The sequence below is a fragment of the Pectinophora gossypiella genome, chromosome 24 (assembly GCF_024362695.1).
Source record: "Pectinophora gossypiella chromosome 24, ilPecGoss1.1, whole genome shotgun sequence".
Lineage (NCBI taxonomy): Eukaryota > Metazoa > Arthropoda > Insecta > Lepidoptera > Gelechiidae > Pectinophora > Pectinophora gossypiella.
In genome coordinates, this window is record NC_065427.1 from 2,180,107 (window position 1) to 2,200,675 (window position 20,569).

The window sequence follows — 20,569 nt, forward strand, 5'->3', positions numbered from 1 at the left end:
TGTATGTATTTTACTTCTTCTCTTTTTTATGTCGATATCCTTTGAAGCTTCTTTTGTTATTGTGATAAACGTCTTCTAAGATCTCTTCAACTGTAGTATATTCTTATTCCACAAGGGTAGGTAGCTAAAGCGTTCCAACTCCAAGTTCTACACGAGTCAAATGTGTAAAGGTGTTAACAACGCGGAAAGGCATAGCCGGAAAAACCTGGTGTAGGTAGCAATAGCAATTTTGTGCGACGAGTGTGCGTCAGATCACGAATTCACGTTTCAAAGTCACGGAACGTCCTAATCGCCACATCTAAACTACATTTAAATATCAACTCTGACGTGTTAGATATAAAGTTAAAGTTAGAAGGCGAGGTGGAATGAAATAAGGCATTATAAAACACTGTGATGTAATACGTGTTCGCCACAAGGTCAGAATAGACCGAAAATCAGGTTTGGTCCCCCCGCCCCTCCACTCCACCGCGCCCGGCTGCCGTGCGCATGAGCGCGTCATGGTGCGCCGGCGATATGTACGTTCTTTTGGATGTATCAGCAATTAAAGGACGGATTCAATTTAATTTCAATAAATTGAAATATTAAAAGGATCTAAAAAATCCTATTACTTTGGTGTAACATAAAGTTCTTACTTCATCTTGTAAATGTTTTTAGTGATGTGTTTATATGTGCAATAAAGCGTTTTTGTATTGTATTTTATTGTAAATCAGAGAAATTGTATTTTGAGATTCTAATGAGACATGATCACACGTTAATGTAGTCGACAACAGAGGGGACAAAAAAACATTTTATATTTACTGGCTGACCTAGGGTTAATGACATAAATAGAGATGCCAAAAATATGTACTAGGTATACAGAAACAATCGACGTCTAACACGATGAATACGAAACATTGAAGCGTGCAAAAGTCAAACATTCACAGCAGATAGTTGACTCTACCCAAGAAAAAACTCAACAGGTAGATAACATTATTATTATAAACCCATAATATCGGGTTTTTACCGCGTTAGGGACATGAGACTCCCGATATTTCAACACTGTTGCAAGTGCCATGATCACGGGATGACTAATGAAATTGGAGTGGAGCAGATCCATAAGTTTCTAAGGGCAAACATATCTAAAGCCTGTTCGGGAGTCTCATATCCCTGATAAGAACGCGGCAAGAACCCGGTATTGGCCCCGATTCCTGCAGACATCTCTTAATTTTACTTTAAGTTATACCTGTCATTTTCTTATCCGCCGAAAAGGAAAGGGACGGATGATTGACAGCTCTTAATTTTAGGAAGAATGAGTAAATAAATGAATAACCCGGGCGAATTTTTAGACGGTTGTTTTAGATTTGTGCTTAAAATTGACGTGTGTTCCATAAATTTTATGCTTGTCGATTACCCGTCCCTTTCCTTTTCGGCGGATAAGAAAATGACAGATATAACCTAAAATAAAATTAGATGGTATTTACAGGAATTAGCACCATTATGTGTTTTAATTATGACAATAACCGCGTAAACCTCAAAGTATTATTATTTAAGATGGACTTGCCGACGTTACGAACTAGATTGTCTATTCGGAATTCGTCAAAATATTCGTCGACGAACTAACTACCACATGGCTTTAAGAGTCATTCTTCATCAACTTGCTTGTGTGTGGGTGTTTTGTATGTGTGAGGGTGTGTGCCCTTGTGTGTGTGTCTGTACTTCTATAGGTAGGACCGCTTTGTATCGCTGATAGCTAATAAAAGTGTCATAAAAGATTATTTGGCATGTGCATTTCATTTTATTATGAAGTTCGAGTAAGTGGTACTTTAACGTTCTTATCTGTAATCGTCTGAAGTTTAATTATTTGATCTTTTAAAGTCTGTAGTCTTACTGGATGTTATATTCTGTAAAATTAATAAGAAAATAAATCTATATAGGTAGTACGTGACCCTGTAACTTATCGGCAATTTTTAATAAGTAGATATAGATTGTTCATATCTCAGATTCTTCTGTGCTTTGGCATGCACATAAAACTGTCTCTATTCAAGTCAGTGGCTTTCTAATAACCCAGATTTCAGGAAGTTGATCCATCAAAAATAAAGATCTTTTTGTGATTTGTATCTGATTAAGAATTTTAATACTAATTTACTCATTTTTCATAACTCACACGTTAATATTTAAACACTTATATTAAAACAAATTATTTTATAAAATCCACCTGAGAACTTAAAACTGATACTTAATTATTGAAACTAACATGTATATTATAACTGTTGAGGTTTTAGTAATTCCCCAATACCAAAACAAATAACTTTATATTTAAAACCACAAATGCTATTGATCATTCCACAAAAGTTTTAAATAGTTATTTTCCTTTCGATAAGAATACTTAATAACAAAGTACATACCAAAAAATGTAGCATACGTCAATTGTAAATCAATCAAAACGTCGAATATTTGCATAAAGAACAGCAGCAACCGACATCAACGATCTTCGTCGTAAATCATTAAAATGCAAGCACTAGTGCCACCTATTGAAGATCACGCGAACTATCATTTAGTTCGGTAACCCAAGGAGAGATGTCGCTAGTATGGTAAATCTTTTCGACTCCGCTGTAGTACTTGGAAAGTGCTAATTTGAATAATATGCAAATGATTTAATACTTGTATTAAATTGGCATTATAATTTTGATTTTATATCTTAAGTGGTTTTTAATAGAGATAATTTATATCTAAATAGAAATTAATGAATGTGCACTTACTGTGATTTGCAGAAATAATTTTAGAAGACCAATACGTTACGTACCTGTGCCAAAAAGATGAATTAATTAAAACACGAAACGATACACAATAGGAGATCAATATAATTATTTTAGTTCTTTTACAGAACTTTGGGTAAATCATAGACTTAAAGGGTTTACTTGGAAATTTCCACCATAGTGTGGAGGCTAGGTAGGATATTGTCAAACATTTTAGGGATATACCTTTCTATTAAAACTAGGGTATTTACAATATAGCCAATGTAGAGTTTGGAGTAGATACATACGGAAATGAAAGATTATTATGAACGTGATGAGTATGAGATGAAGTTTATCAAGGTGTCTTGAATAGTGTGAAAGGGAGAGAGAGGGAAGGAAGATAGCGACGGTGAGATTGGAAGCGGGGGTGTGTTCTTGTTCTGTATATTTTTGTGCAAAATAGAAAATAAAAAGACGTCTATACGATTACCACCAGCCATTTTTATTTAACTCCACCAGCATACATACATACTACAAGTTCCCAATTTTAACTGTTTATTTGGATCATCATCACACCAAAAATTTATGATATTCAATTGATAATTATAATTGCTGAGTATTTTTTTTTATCACAAAATCAGTACCCGACAAATTGAATCTTACTAAAAAAACCTGTACACACAATCTTCATCAAAAAGATAAAAACCAGTAACGACTTTCTTTTACCATCACCCCAGAAATCCAGTCTCAATCCAGGGAAGATTCCCACAGTTAAGACTGAGGCGTATTTGCATACGTCCAATCATTAATTTTTTCTTGTCTTTTTTTCTTCCCAGCCTACCCCACAATATCTGAATAGATTTAACACAATATGATGCCATTAAAATAAAAGATTAAGTAGTATAACTCATCTGCATACGGAACTTTACTTTGTGAGAAAGGTGTACCACAGGGGAGGATACTAGGCCCGTAACTCTTTAATATGCACGAAGGACTAGACAATGCAAAAATTGTTTTTATGTTTATCACTCTCCCATACAAGCGGTTTTTTCAACTATTTGTTTTTTACTTTGAACTTCGCACGGAGATTTGCATAGCCAGTTTCGGTCACCCTTTTACAGTCATTTTGCATAACTATTTTGCATATTAAAGTCCAAGACTGTCTTCCTGAGTGTATGTGTTTACTTTAAGCTTTATTTTAAGGATAGCGGAATTTTTAATTTCATTCATGTATTCTTTGGGGGTCAGGTTTTTTCTCTTTTACCTTTGTGAGTGCATTGTCAGTATCATTAGTTGTGCTTTTGCCATCGTGTGAGACTTTTTCTTCTTTACGTGAATAATTAAAGTCGTTTGGAACAAGAAGTTTGTCCCCACAAACTATTTCTTTTATTATCTAATTGAATTCAGGTTTTGATGCGCCAGTCATGGTGAGTTTTTTGTTTGATGAATATTTAGGAGAGTTTTTTTGTATAGATTTTGATTTGAGGAACAAAACATCTGTTGGGTCGTAATTAAAAAAAAAATCGTGAGAATAAGGGGATGAGGATTTCCGCATTAATTAGAAGATTCATTGTTGCTGATAGTTTATTATGTTTTTTCGAAATTGCCGTTATGATTTCTTTTGAAGATTTTATGTCAACTTCGGCCGTTAACGCTTGTTTCAGATCAGGTCTATAACGATGGTGAATAAATTACTTCTTTTATTTTCATTATTTTGATGCCTACAAAATTTAAAAGTTACGATTCTTTTTACTGTTCAAGAAACGTAAAATTGGATACATATTTTCATTTTTACAATAAATAAAAAAGAAGCGTGCCTATAACAATGCCACAATGAACAATTGTAGGACCAATATATTGACCCAAATTTAAATGCCAATTCAACTCTTCTAATTTATTATTGACGTTCAATTTCCAATCAAAATGGGGCGTTATGAATGCAACAATAACGTTTCGAAAATCGGCGCAAGAGTGCCACACGTACAACCCTTAAAATATTATATTTCAAAAGGGTTACATGAAAATCATAACCGTGGCCATTGATTTTTTTATCATTTGACATTGACGCGTGCGCTACGATAATAATCAATAGATCGATGATTTCATTCAAATCGCCTGCTTTTTGTGGCGGCGGTAAACGCAGTTTTACCGGCAATTGACTTGTTAGATTGCCAGTTTTCCGACGTTTCCATTCAAACGTAACTTGAAGTCGCTGACTGTGAAAATTTGTCGTATAATAGAGTTATTGTTGCGTTGATTGGCACTGCCTGGAAGCCAATGAAGCAATTTCAGATTATTTAGCGTCTTATTTTATTTTGTTTCGTTCTTAGGTCTTAATTGCTTTAACAAAATTGTCTCTTAAGTTTTTTCCTCTTTTTGGAGGCAGGTAGTTTTTCATTTCCTCTTATTATTATAGCAGATATTTGTTTGAATTTCGAAACAATATTTTGCAAAAATTAAGAATTTTGGTTGCGTTTAAATAATGTTATTTCACAAAATGTCATATAAAATATACTGTGACAAACTACGTACTTATCTCGAACTGTAATTATGATATTTAACTTAATGGTCACGTTTTCCTTTTTTTTCCAAATCGTTTCGTTTTTACCCTGCGCTGTGTCTATAGATAATATTATATGAACAGGTGTAAAGTTATTACAATAATTTAAATAAATAATGAATATATCTAGACGTTATTGCCTAGTCCTTATTATAGTGCTTTAATTGTCTCTTAAGACATCCACCGTAGTTATCTAAATAGAACTATTATTCCTTTGATAATGTCATCTATATTATCATCTTCTCTATCTGCACCTTGTGGTTCTATTTACACATTCTCAAGGGCATTTTTATTGTTTTATCGATAAGCAGCTGTCATGCAAAATCTTATATCTTCTAATCTCTTAAGAAGGTTCACCCTTCGATTGCTTTCAATATGTTTTGTCCGTACATAATGGTGGCTCCCTTATTCCTATTATAAGATTATTGGGTATTGATGTATTGTCGAGGGCGCGAAAGGTAAAGTGCCTGTTACCGTTTTGGGCTTTTTATCCATTGGGTATTTTGCATTATAGCGACGTGTGGAAGTGCTAGGTATTGACTGGGTTGGTATTTGAATTGTATGCCGGCAATTTGTTTGACTATAAAGAGAGATCAGATTTTTTTAAACTTTTTGTATCTCACGCCTATTTCCCGCCGGAGTAAGCGGAGACTTGACATAGATCTTGATATAATTCTTTTGCTTGCTCTCAATTCATCTGTTGTTGCATATAAGCATGCCGCTTCAGACTAGATCGTACTGATCGTCGGTATAAATCGTCTTTAAGGATATTCCCAATTTTGTCAATGTATGTCCGTCTAGGTCTTCCTTTGCTAGCCCCACCAACAACCTTCGCCTAGCATACACCACTTTCGTAATCATATTATTTTTGTAAGTAATAAATATTAAGAGTGGTGGTTGCTTTTAAAGCTAAAGTCATATATTCTATCTACTCTTAAGTTAAGTAGGAACATTACAGCTGTCTCATTTTATACTCATTTAAATTTTTACATTTATAGAACTGAATGGGTTCAAAAAACTAAGAAACGCACGATCCTTTTTATTATTCTTAATTATATTAAGTTATGTCTTATCCGTGTCTGTCATACTGTGCAGTACTATTAAGTACTTATAGTTTTTGTTGCAAAAGCATTACCCCAGCGTGATATTTGTATGTAATAACTGCATAATAAGTGATGGAAAATTTTCTTCAGTCAACGGCCAAACATCTTAGCATCCCCTTACCAGCACCAGCTCTCATTTATCAGTCACAAATTCCCACAAAATCGACACTACAGAATGCAAATTTCGTAATCCTTCAGAAACCTACATAAAATTTGGACTCGAGTTTGGCAATGACAAATTACTAAGATCTTCTAAGGATGTTTCTCACATACCAATAGATTCTACCATCTGCTCTTATTAGAGGTAATGTTTTATTCAATAATTGACAAGATGGGGTTATTATGCTAAACGGCATTGTGATTGTCAATGTTGACATAATACTATCAATCTAGTGTTTGATTTATGCGAAGGGTTGGCTGAATATCGATGGTTTTGACGTCGTTAGGTCTAGAGTTATCGAAAGTTTACTATTCTTCAATATTTTTGACGTATTTGTTGGGACGAATGACGAATGTGGAGGAAGCAAAGGAGGTGTGTCAGGATCGAAGCAAATGGAATTACATAGTTTCTGCTTACCCCTGTGGGAATTAGGAATTTATATATGTATGTGTTTGTTGGGAGAGTCTTAAGTGATCCTCGATTTTCGCAAAGGAAATGATATTTAAGGCAAGTAAAAATGAAGCTTCTATATGCGTAGTTATTACGAAATTAAGTCACTTTAATAGAAGTGTTAGAGTAGTACTGAGCTGCATATTGCTGGTCTGTCAATTTGGCGAGACAAACATATCTTTAATATAAATTATATGAATCCTCGATATCCCTAACATCGACACATTCCATCGCTAAGCATAATAATGATGGATTATCCTCCATAAGGCATAGTCACAATGCAGTTGGCACCGCAACGCCTATTAGCGCACAAATGCTTTGTCATTCAGATTTTGTGTTTAACCTGCGTGCACCCTTACTTTGTAAGGTTTGTGCATGATCTGCATTACATTTAGTGACTTAGTTTTGTGCGAAATTTTACCGTTTTATATTAGTAGTTTGTAAGCCGGAAACGTGTGAGGAATCTGCTGTGGAGTGCTTTAAGATGTGTCGGTTTATGAATTTGTGAGAACATAATATGCGTTCACAACTGTATCCCAATTGGGGTTGTAAAAGGTACATCCATCGCAAGATGAACTAAGTATCCACACCTTACCGAGCTTTCTGATAAAGAAAAGTGATAGGTGGTGAGCCGCCAACTGTGATAATGAAAACTGTACTTAATATAAATTAATACATAACTCATTGGTGTAAGTCCGGTATCGGGGTTCGAACCGAGTTTGAATTGTAAAAATTGTTGATTTGTTGCTGTTTGTTTGATTTATAAGAAGATGTCAAGAAGAGATTTAAAGAAAGAAAGAAAGCATTTATCATTTTCGGACGTCACAGACACAGACAGACAGAAATCACACAGAATTATTATATTTTTGAATTTGAATTTGAACATAGCTGGCGAGGAGTGTGTAAGTAAATGCAATATCAGAACGTTTTTTTATGTTACTTATTAGTAAAACGTCTCAAGCTTTTGAGTTGACTTTAAACTCTCTACACTTCCCAAGTCTCGTATAAACAATGCCCAAAATCCCAACAGCTCTAAGCGCCCCTTACCGAAACCTCCAACCCAAATCGCGCTTACGACAATAATATCTTCATAAGAACGTATACGCATTAAAATATGAATGTTAAGACAGCTCCGACCTTTCTTTGACCACTAAGAGTCTTGTGGTTGAGCTACTGTGGTTCAGAAAGTCAACAAAGGTATAATTTTGTCTTGCTAACCACATACGTTTACCAAGACGAAGGATTTCAACTAGACTTGCAAGTAATTTTGTGGAGATGTTTGAAATGGTTGAGGTAATTCTATGTGGATTTTGTTATTATGCCCATGATTTGCGTTTATCTAGAGTACTTAAGTGAAGTGTTTAGTGGTGTTAGGATAGGTTTAAAGATAATTTATAAATAAATATATAATTTATAAAGATAACTCTAAAGATATTGTTTAAGAATTATGGATATAAAAAAATATATATATATTCTCATTAAAGACAATACATAATGTCACTTACATGAGAAAAGGTCTTAAAAAAGTAATTACAAATGTTCACTCGCACAGCACTGAACTAATACCTATTAAGTAATAACTAGATATGCTTATTCAAAAAGCTAAAAATACAAAAATGGAATAAACATAAAAGTAAGTAGGATCAAAAGGAAATACTTGAATGTAATCGGCATTGCCTATAATTAAACAAAGAAAGAGCAGAGACACAACAATGACAATGTTGACAATAAATGAATGATGAAGACAATGTTGTGGTGTAATAAAATTTGGTGAGTTGTGGGTACTTAGTTCATCGTGCGATGGATGTACCCTTGACTACCCCAATTGCGATATAGTCATGACTATGAGCTTATGTGGTTAAGTTATAATCCAATATTATGATAAATGCCTTGATTGTTGACTTCAGCGACAAAAGAAGTGAGATCTAAATGGGTGCCAAGTTCAATGGCCAGTCCTGAAATTTATTTATAAGTAACAGTATAACATATCATATCTTCTTATAACGTAATGTATTGTAGCCTAAGGTCTGTCTGAAACGTGATAAAATGTCGTACTTATTATTATGTTTTTCTTGATTAAAATTCATAAATAAAAAATAAAGAAAATGTTTTTCGTTAGTTTTAGATCTGTCTTTATTTAGTAATCGGAACTTGAACCTAGTACACGATTCAATTGTGGAATTATTATTCAATGTATTTATAAAATTGAGCTTAATTTATAACAACAGGTGTTATGCAATATCAATTTACATCTAATTTAATTCTAAACCGGAAAAGCTCTACAAAGACTTCAATCCTCCGCCATATATGGCGAAACGAACGGTTGAAAAACTACCTACATAAACATTTCTTCCACTCACATTTCCTGCCCATACCATAACGGGCATCGCGTGAAGATAATTGAGTACTAAAACTGTTTTATATTCTAGACGTTATCTGTAAAACTTAGCAGTCAGTAAACAGAATGTAAAATTAACCGGCAAACTTGAAATTAACCTTCAATACTCAGTAAGTTAGCGTAAAAATTGCAGTTTTTAACCTGTCAGGTTAATAAAGTGTTGTAAATTATCAAAGCCCGTGATAACGCGAACTGTTTAACGGTCGTAAAAGGAAGATTATATATAAAAATGTTAAATTGCATGCTCTGTCTAACGCTCGCTTGCTTGTAGAGCCGGGAAACCCGCGGGCATAGCTTGTATGCAACAATATTATATACGCAAGGTTATTATATTATTTACATTGAGTGCTTTGCAAGATCAATGTACTAATAATTTCTCAAGAAACTATAGGCAAGTTAAATCTATATCTATATAAGTATTTCTCCTAAGCACAGCAAATCTGTAAATCGAATATGAAAGGCAAAGGTGGTGTAACTGATACATACCACACTGTATCACGCTCTTGAAATTCAAATTCAAAATTCAAATTCAAACTTCAAATTCAAATTCAAAAATATCTTTATTCAGTAGGTAACATAGTTACACTTTGAAACGTGAATTTTTACATAACGAACGTCTCATCCGCCTAAAACTACTGCAGCTTCTCACAACCTGTATAGCCGGGGAAAAGAAGCTGCAAAAAAAAAACCTCGGCACAGGGCCCTAGACGTTCTTTAAAAAAATAAAAATAAACATAAAATATTTTTATACAATTGAGTAATTTAGCTGCCTAATATCAAGTCTCAGACAGTTAATCCCATGCATTCATATCTTCTAAATAATCACTAACTTTATAATAACCTTTTTTGTAAAGTTTTTGTTTAACTACTGTCTTAAAACAGTGGAAAGGAAAAGTCTGAATGCCAATGGGAATCTTATTGTAAAAACGTATACATTGCCCCTTAAAAAACAAAGAGCTCTGGAAGATAAACCATCTGTCGCCATACTGTATTTACTGACAGTCCATAGTCCATACCATAGCATTACGCCTGTATCCCTAAAGGGGTAGCAGTGATCGAGATAGCACTGTCAGTCTACTCTTAGGAAAAGTACGTCCGCTGTCACATTTGCAAATCTCGACTTTTATGGCCATAAAAATAATGATCGCTGACCGTTCCCGTGACAAGTTTTAATTGCAGTGCGCATGCGAGACCCACCTGCCGGCGCGGGCGCCGCCCCGAAGCGTGCCGATAGTTAATACAGTACACTGTACCAGCTGAATCGGATAGATTGGGTTGCAGAAAACAAAACCATCATGTCGTCCAGACTGTATTCGACGACGGTGACTCCCTAAATATCTATACCGGGTCGTTGTTATGGTGGACTCTGAAGTATCTAGCGAAATAGACTCTTCTTTTCTTTTGTTTTCTTTCCGCCTGTTTTAATGTCATTTAGGCCTGAATATTGTAATTAGTAACTACCTTTATAATCTTTATTTTGTACACCTTAGGAAGAGCGGGGTTTCTACTACCTTGGTCTTCTTCTTATCGTGTGGGTTGTGAGGTGGAATACCAGCCTCATCTACCCTGGTGTCACGGTTATGACAGAGCCGCCAAAGGTCCCAAAAATGGCTCATGTAACGATTACTCACTACATAAGTAAATAGTTACCGGGACCAAAGGCATGACGCGCCTTACCTCGTGCAGTTTCTTGGTTACTTAATAGAAACACCAACATTTTAAATTAAAAAAAAAGAACTTCCACTTGGCACACAATAAAGCTGGCCTGACGAATTGAGCAAGTAGTTGAAGACAAAAACCTTGTGAAAGACGATGAAAAATCATCAAAAGATGTAAGTCACGCCAAAACATCGAGAGGAACCCCACATACCTAAGAAATGTGTTTTTCGAAGTATGTGACCTAACCTGTAATTGGGTTGGTTTTCCCTTCGAGTTGATAGGTCAGTCGGGCAGTTGCTTCTTTAAAGAACCGTCCTGTCAAATCTTCAGGATAGGTAAGCGTACCCTGTTAAAAACGTGATAATGCTAGGGAGATAGATAACATTTGAACAGGGCTATCATGGATACCACAAAAGATATTAGTTGGTTGGGAGTATCACGCGTTGTAATTACGTGATCACAGGCATTTTTCTGCTTGCAGATTTCTATCCCGGGCATTGTGGGCGACTAGTTGATTTTTTCGTGAAATGTGTTTGTTTTGTTTGTATAGGTACCTAGTTTATTTTGCTATCTAGTTGCTGTATGACCAACATATACCGAATTCTATCTGTGGTAACCTATAATTGGCTCTTTTGTGATTTATATTTAGGTTTATACTATTTGATGTAGCTGTTTGTTTTCCTATAAAAAAATAATAACTAAATACCACTATCTGAACACTTATCGAATTCCCCTTTCAATATTATCGTCCTAATACTTTCCCTATTCAAGCGTTCAGTTTATAAGTTCTTAAGGTCCAAACTCAAAACATTCCCAAAGTAAACCTACATAATACTACCCGTAACCACAATCAAATATCTCAGGATCTCTCAGATGTGAGGCGAATGCAATTTGCACCCCTGTCTCGACCTAATGGCGACATTAAGCCTACAAAAACTGGAATATCTGAGATAGGTATGTTTGCTTACGTAGGTAGGTACCTATATTTAAAGTTATATGTATGGTGACTGTAAGGGATTGCACATTACACACCAACATGAAATAACATATTACAGGGTTTCTTCCAAACGGCCTCCGTGGTCCAGTGGTTGAGCGTGGGGCTCACGATCCGGAGGTCCCGGGTTCGAATCCCAGTGGGGACATATCATAAAAATCACTTTGTGGTCCATAGTTTGGTTAGGACACCACCTGATCACCTGATTGTCCGAAAGTAAGAAGATCCGTGCTTCGGAAGGCACGTTAAGCCGTTGGTCCCGGTTGCTACTTACTGATGTAAGAACGTAGTCGTTACATGAGTCATGTCAGGGGCCTTTGGGGGTTGATGTGGTGGGTAATCCACCTCACAACCCACACGATAGAAGAAGACAGGGCTTCTTTTGTCTCGCTCGGCAATCATCGCATTTCCGAATGCATACGAATGCTAATTTCCATTTAAGTATAGTATCAGAATTTGAATTCAGTTATATGAAACTTAATTCTGAATTCAAACAAAACAATAATAAAGTATGTAAGTATTTACAACGCACACGATAGAAGAAGACAGGGCTTTTTTTGTCTCGCTCGGCAATCATCGCATTTCCGAATACATACCAATGCTAATTTCCATATAAGTATAGTATCAGAATTTGAATTCTGAGTCTGAATTCAAACAAAACAATAATAAAGTATGTATTTAGTTGTGAAGTTCTGAACTGTACCTATCAATAATAATAATTTATATCTTTGTTCCTCTAATTCTCAACAAAAACTATTATTTAGCAGTACAATATTGCTTCACACCCTGTGCAGTTAAGCAGGGTCCAAATGACGGTCTATCAATAAAAAAGCGCCCCTAATGTTCAGTAGTTTCACAGATGACCAAAGTACCTAGATGCGATTTTCATTTCGTGAAATATTGTCCGCTATAAGTGGTCGCCTCGTTTGACCGAAGCTTTTGTCAAGCCATACTGATCAGTTGCGAGGAAAAATCTTACTGTAACATAATAATATAACCAATCAAAAACATAAATGTGAAATGAGAGCCAAGTTCAATATTATGATAAATGCCTTGGTTGTTGAATTCAATGACGAAAGAAGTGAGATCTAAATGGGTGCCAAGTTCAATGGTCAGTCCTGAAATTTATCTATAAGTAAACAGTATAACATATCATATCTTCTAATAACATAAGATAATGTATTGTAGCCTAAGGCCTGTCTTGGTTAGTTTTTATAAACCTACCAACGAATTATTATGTTCGATCGCTAGTTTCTAGGCCACCCCTCTTTTAACCGGAGGGGGTATGGGGCATACTCCACCACGCTGCTCCAGTGCGGGTTGCTGGAATTGTTTCTTACGGCTAATAGCCGGCACCAACGGCTTAACGTGCCGTCCGAAGCACGGAATCATCTTAATTTTTCGACAATCAGGTGATTCAAGCCTGCACTGTTATACATACTAGATATAATTTAATCTATGTGTAATATATATGTGTGTGTAATGTAGTATGTATACCTCAAATGAACCAATCAAAACACATTTTAAGAATCCAGTGTCTAAAGCATTTGAGGGACATTTTTTTCATTTGTTTTCTTGCAATTAAAAACCCGTTATTCTATATTTTTTTCGGCGGAACATTTTGGCGTCGGGCGGCGCATCAAACAACAATGTCGGCTACGTAAGCTTTGCAGGGATTGTCAACTATTTGTAGCATACTAAAGCAATTTTGGTAAACTTGTACTTAAGGTTATACCTACTGCAGTATGTAAATAAAGTGATTAATTGTCGGTGCTGATGTAAATAAAAGCTAAGATAATAAATAGCCGCCTCAGAAAATGACATCACTGTTATTTTTTAGTTGCAAACGTTTACGAAAAATTACATCACTGTCACGAAAAATTACATCACTGTAATTGACATAATTTTGTCAATTCCATACATTTTTATCACACATTTTTGGGGTGTTTTACTTTATATCACTGTCACTGTCACTGTCGCATGTCGCTTTTCGATACCGTTTGCAACTCCTCTGAAGACATAAAGTATCGTAAGCTTTTTATTAGCGCCTGCAATTAATAATCTGAAAGACGTATTTTTAGAAGATTATCACAAATTATTTATTATTGTATCTGAATAACTTAGCGCCTTATATCACTAGGACACAATAAAATATATGTAGTTCTATTAACGCCACCTCTTGGTTTGTTGCGGAACCAGGAACTCAACTGGTGGTAACTGCATAATATTTGTTGTGTTTGAATACACGAATACCTAATTATTACTAAAGTTTGCTATGTAAGTAATCTAATTTAATCTCAAATGACTATTTTTTCTGTAATTTTCATATGTGCTTTTACATTTAATTATAAACATTATTTAAATATTTATATACCTATTTGTAAGTGGAACGTAGAGAACTAACTATAATCTAAACCTGTAACACCAATTTTATGTACCTATGTTCAATGTCCTCCTATGCTTTTTGTAATTGTTTTGTAAGTGACGTTATTGTCTTGTCTTTGTGTGTGGCGTCCTTTTATAATAAACAATTTCTATTTCTATTTCAATGAAAATAAAGAATCTGAATCTGAATCTAGTGAGATATGTTTCGGACGCCACCGTAAATGATCGAGCCATCAATGCGTTACATTTAGAAACTATTCAAGTTTTAGTAAGTACTTACTTGTTCTTATTATGGATAATATTTTTTAACCTTGCTGTTAATTTTCATTTTCCGTGTACCTGTTTGTCTGTTTCTGTGGCCTCCGAAGATAAATAAATGTTGCTTTCTTTCTATATGTTTCTAATTTTTAAGTCGCATTTCTTTTTCAGATCTCTCTCTCTTAATTTAAGAGCTGCGCTCTTGTCGGTGGAGTAATAGCCATTCCTCTCTTCTTCCCGCCAAATCCTTCACCTCCTGATACGACACGACCTGCACCTTTCCTTTTATTTGTTTCTTTTTCAGATACTTCAATCATATTCATTAAAAAAATATTATCTATTCGAAAAACAAAATACTCAAAAGTGTCCAACCACTGGCAACCGGCACGACCTAAAGCGAACCATCGAAAGTCAGGAATGCGAAAATTTACACAAACGCAATAAGTATTAACCAATGCGACTTTTTGTCCGTCCGTCCGTCCGTCCGAATGCCTCAGATGACATTCTTTAGCCCCCGTTTTGATTAGAAAGCTGACTTGACGATGACGAAATTTTTGCACTTTTTCTTTTTTAGCGTTCGATTTTCGTCCGCCTTTTGTCGCATGTTTTTATAATTAGGAAGAAATGGCCAGTGTTTTAATTTTTTATCTCTTGTTTGTTCTGAGAACCCGTATGTAAGGGTTCTTTTTGAAAGTGTTAGGGCAAGTACTGGCAAAAATAATTCCTATAAGAGCTACATAGTGTTGTGGAATGACAAGTCACTTGTTAGTCTTGGTACAGTCATGAGCAATATAATGTACCCACTTTAGGACTCTGTCGCACTAACAAATTTGACATTTAGTGAGACTTACAGTTCAATAATTAATTATTATTAATAATAATAAATAAATAACATAATAATAATTAAAATAATAATAATAATTAAAATGTATGTATGTTATGTAAATGATTATGAATTATTATTATTATCAATTTGTCGAAAAAGTTAATCTGACATGGTACCAAAGTGTATATACATATTAATGCTCGTGACCGTACTCAAAAAATCGTATTTACTAAACGGTGCTGCTAATTCTTACATACATACATAAAACCACGCCTATTTCCTGTCGGGGCAGACATAGACCAGGAGTTCTACTTACAATGATCCTGATGCACCACTTTTGCTTCCTTTTAATCTTCCTTCCAAAGCCTTCACCACTTACTACTTTCTACCTGCCATTAATACCGCAGATATATTTTTTATTTATTCCCTTCATCATCCTGCCCTTCTTCTTCTTCTATCGTCTGGGTTGTGAGGTGGAGTACCAACCTCATCAACCCTGGTGTCAGGGTAACTATTTATCAGCCAAAAACCCCTGATCTGGCTCCTTCATGTAGCGTTGACAGAAAAAATATTTAAAAATGAAGCTTTTAAAATATAAATAGTTAACCTGTACATTTTTGCACATAGATGATGATTTCAATTAGTTTCCGGGATTTTTGCCCGGTTAATGGCAATATGTTGGATGAAAAGGGTTATTATTGAGCCGTCAATGGCCCCTGACATGACTCACGTAACGACTACTTACATCAGTAAGTAGTAACCGGGACCAACGGCTTAACTTGCCTTAGGAAGCACGGATCATCTTACTTTCGGACAATCAGGTGATCAGCCAGTAATGTCCTAAACGAACTAGGGACCACAAAGTAATCCAAAAAGTAAAGTAATCCTGTCCTTATTCCACTCTTGATGGAGACGGCACAACATAATATATTCCTCTTCGAATCATCTCTATCAGTCGCCATCTCAGTACTCACACCTTTCACACACATAATAATATCCTTCTTTACACAATCCATCCACACTTTCTTGGGTCGTCCCCTATCCCACAGATTTATTGCCTGATTACTAATGATAATAGTGGTAAGAAATCAGAATCATTTATTCAACGTAATTATCATGGATAAACTTGTTGAAGGTCAATGTAACATTTTTGAATTTTCGTCATTTCGCAAGGTGTTACGGCTGAGGAGAAGAAATGACAAGAAACTGCAACAGCAACACATCTTTTAAATCAATGAGGGTATACATTACAAGTTATTTAATAAGCTTACTGCAATTTATTGCAAATCATTTGCATTAAATGAATAGCTTCAAATATTTTAATTCATCATTTATGATGGATTAATTTACATTAATAATATGGTATGTAATATAGTAAGTATAATTTCCTTAATATTGTTGCAGAACAATGTATTTTTATTTCACACCTGTGAAAAACAATACAATTATTTCCACATTGCTATACCACTACAAAACTTTATTTCTTTTTCTTCTACCGTGTGGGTTGTGAGGTCGATTACCAACCTCAGCAACCCTGGTGTCAGGGTTATTATTAAGCTACTAAAGGCCCCAGACATGGCTCATGCAACGATTACTCACTTACATCAGTAAGTAGTAACCGGGACCAACGGCTTAACGTGCCTTCCGAAGCACGGATCATCTTACTTTTGGCCATTCAGGTGATCAGCCTGTAATGTCCTAACCAAACTAGGGATCACAAAGTGATTTTTGTGATGTATCATGAGCCTAACGCTCAACCACTGGACCACTGAGGCCATTTACTAAAATATAATTTATTCAGCTGTATAAAATTAGCAACTAATATTGTTAAGTATGAATTATTTTAGCCAAAGATGCGTTGGCGACTAAACGCGGAATGAAGAGCAAAAACGCACGATAGAGAATTAATTGCAAGGTCTGTAGAACAGCGCCTTCATGTAGCGTTAACAGAAAAAATATTTAAAAATAAAGCTTTTAAAATAATAAATAATTTACCTGTACATTTTTGCACATAGATTACAGCTGATATCACGTAGTTTCCAGGATTTGTGCCCGGTTAATGGCAATGCGTTGGACGAAAAGGGTTACTAATGAAGAAGTGTTAAAGGAAAGGGAAAGGAGACAATTAATGTCATTTACTGAGGACAAAAGAGGCAAGATGATTTGACACTTAATAATACGACGAATTTATTGAAATATCATAGAAGGGAAAATAGAAGGAAAGATAGGAAGGTCAAAACCAAGAGCATACCTACATGGAGCAAATTAAAGAGAATGCTTTTTTTTTGACGTGACTTATTGTAGATTTGCCGCAGATGGCATTAACTACTTGGTCGGACAAAAGAACAGCGTTGAAGGCTCTCATCCGGTACAACGTTTAAGACAACAGGCCTGAGGGTGCCCAGTTGGGCACGAACCGCGGCAGAGCGTCGTCTGAGAGGAAAAATATTTGAAAGAATTAATCGACTCTAGTGGGTCAATAGCGATAAGCGCTGATTGAGGGAAATCGTCGACCACGCCGGGGTCGGTATCTGGGTCCTGAAGTTAAAGAGAAAGCGAATGTCGTGTCTTATGAGGAAGTCAAGGAATTGGCCGTTGATAGACAAGAGTGGAGTATGCCACACCGACAAGAGCGTGGCTCTTAAATTGATGATGACTGTAAGCTCGCCCTCAATTGCATGGGACTTAAACATAGCTGGCGTGGACTGAGTATATGTACTGGGGGGTAAAAATGGCCACATCGAAGCAATTCATCTAAAAAAGCAATATTGCAATTTGACATTTGCGCATATAAAAGTAAGTGCGCAATGCAAACAAATGTCAAATAACAATGTTGCTTTCTTAGATGAATTGCTTCGATGTGGCCATTTTAACCCCCCTGCACACATCTACAGGCGTGTTAATAAAACATAACCTAGCATGTTTTGTTATAAACTAGTTAAAGAAAAAAAATATATAAAAAAATATTTGCCTTGTGATCTGACGCTACCCGTTTATGTTGACGAATTGAATTTTGATGAGTGGCGGGCGGGACTCATTATCATTTCGCCATCGAGTCCAACTGCCACCATGTTTGGTGGACGTGGTCAAGTGGGTTTACACTTCCAGCGGCATGTGCATTGTTATGTAATATCCTCTCGTAGGAAATGGGTTTCAACTTGATTTTGTAGGATCATAAAACTTCTGCACAATGATAATTATGATGGTTGATTAGTTTGTTGAGACGTCATGGTCTTAAGCGATTTCAAATATTCCAAAATCTGAATAAGGTTACCATTCCTGTTCAAAGTTGTTTTTATGGCTGTTTCCTGGTAGTGGTTTCCTGTAAAAATTGCGTCAGAGCAATAAGGCCGCCGTTTTGTACTATTGCTAAATATTTTATAAATGTTTATATGTTTTGTTTGTGTATAATTAAGTATATTTGATCTAATATACCTAGTTTTTTTTAACAGATGGACTAAGGCTGATACTGAATTTTAGCCAAGCGGAGGTTGGTGTTGCTCTATGTGTCCAAGGGATGGTATGCGATATCGAGGCAGACCACCAGTCTGATGGTCGGATGACATTGTGAGGTACGCAGGAAAGCAGTGAGTAGACTTGCACAGGATCGGAAAGGATGGCGTGAAAGAGAAGAAGCTATACCTAGCAGAAGGTTGAAATACGATATACGCTGGTGGTTTTTTTTTGCTATTTGTTACAGCTGATACGAATAGCTCTTACCTGGGGACACATCTTGCAGTGGTATTTCCTAGCGTGTGCATGCAGTGGCTGCAGCTTGGTGGGACCCTTGCCCAGTGGCTGTGGAACCACCAGCAAGCCTCCACCGGCGTTGGTGCCGCCCACGGGTGATGATGATGACGAGCCTGGAAGGAGAAGGTGGGACTTGAGTGTTGGTTTCATACCAAGAAAGTAAAGATACTTATCATAACGTGATAAGTCTATCATAAGGTTTAGAATTCCGTATTCAAGCAAAGGTTTTTCTGTATTATATCTTCGTCTTATATCGTGTGGGTTGTGAGGTTAATGACCAGTCTCAACAACCCTGTGTCAGCGTTATCATTGAGCCCCTAAAGGCCTCTACAAATATCAGTAAGTAGTAACCGCGGGACGTTGGGTCCCGCCCAACGGCACCCAACGGCTTCGCGTGCCATCAGAAGCACGGACCATCTCACTATCGGAAACTTGAACAATTAGCCTGTATTGTCCTGAACAGATTAGTATAATGTGAATAAGCATACATTATTACTTTTCATCAGGAAATAGCCGTTTAACTGATAACCAATACGTATAGAACGACAAAGTCTAGATTTGGGGGACAACTCGCCCTAAGAAATTGTGGGACGTGGGCCAGTTGTCCACTCATGAAATTGAAAGCATAGACTGGACCAAGTACGATTACGAGCCATGTAGATTGATTACTGGGTCGACTTACCCCTTATTAGGCCCTTACATAATATGAGTGGACAACTGGCCCACGCAGAATTCTTTAAGGCCAGTTGTCCCCCAACCCAAAGAATGAGTATAGTAATATTTATTTTACCTGATCGCCCCGGTCCGAGTCCTGCGCCATACAGCATCTGGCTCATAGACTGATGGTGGCCAAGCCGGTCGTCAGCCTTCTGATGACCACCCACCGATCCGTCACCCGTGCTCATCTTGGCCTGGAAAAGAAGAATAGGGGATTTTTATTACGTTTTTTAATACTTATATGTAATGTTTACTTCTATGCTGTTCTGGGAGCAAATAAAAAACATTCCCGGGTATGTCGTAAAAACCGACAGAGGGATTGTGTCCTCTAACATGGTGGTGATGGATGTTATGGGCGATAGGCTGATCCCTATCACCATAATGTTTATTATATCGAGCTTACGACATTATTTTAATGCATTAAAATAGGGTTATAATTTTGCGAAGGAAAGGTGCTGTTAGAATTTTACTTAAATAAATATTAAATAATGATTCCATAACTTTCTTTTTACGATAATATATGTCTTTGATTTAAAAAAATGCGTAATTAAACATAAATTAGACCTTTATTTGTAATCTCCAAGACTAGTGCGAC

The 20,569-nt window shown here is 36.0% G+C and overlaps 1 protein-coding gene across 2 annotated transcripts in view; it reads right to left on the minus strand.

Moving 5' to 3' along the window:
- LOC126377861 (zinc finger protein rotund-like) overlaps positions 1-20,569 on the minus strand; it is a 196,302-nt gene that overhangs the window by 95,135 nt on the left and 80,598 nt on the right. For both annotated transcript variants that reach the window (XM_050025864.1, XM_050025865.1), the window contains 2 exons: positions 20,048-20,168; positions 19,228-19,370 (listed from right to left, as the gene is read on the minus strand). In XM_050025864.1, the coding sequence (XP_049881821.1) occupies positions 19,228-19,370; positions 20,048-20,168 (264 nt within the window). The remainder of the gene's footprint in view (positions 1-19,227; positions 19,371-20,047; positions 20,169-20,569) is intronic.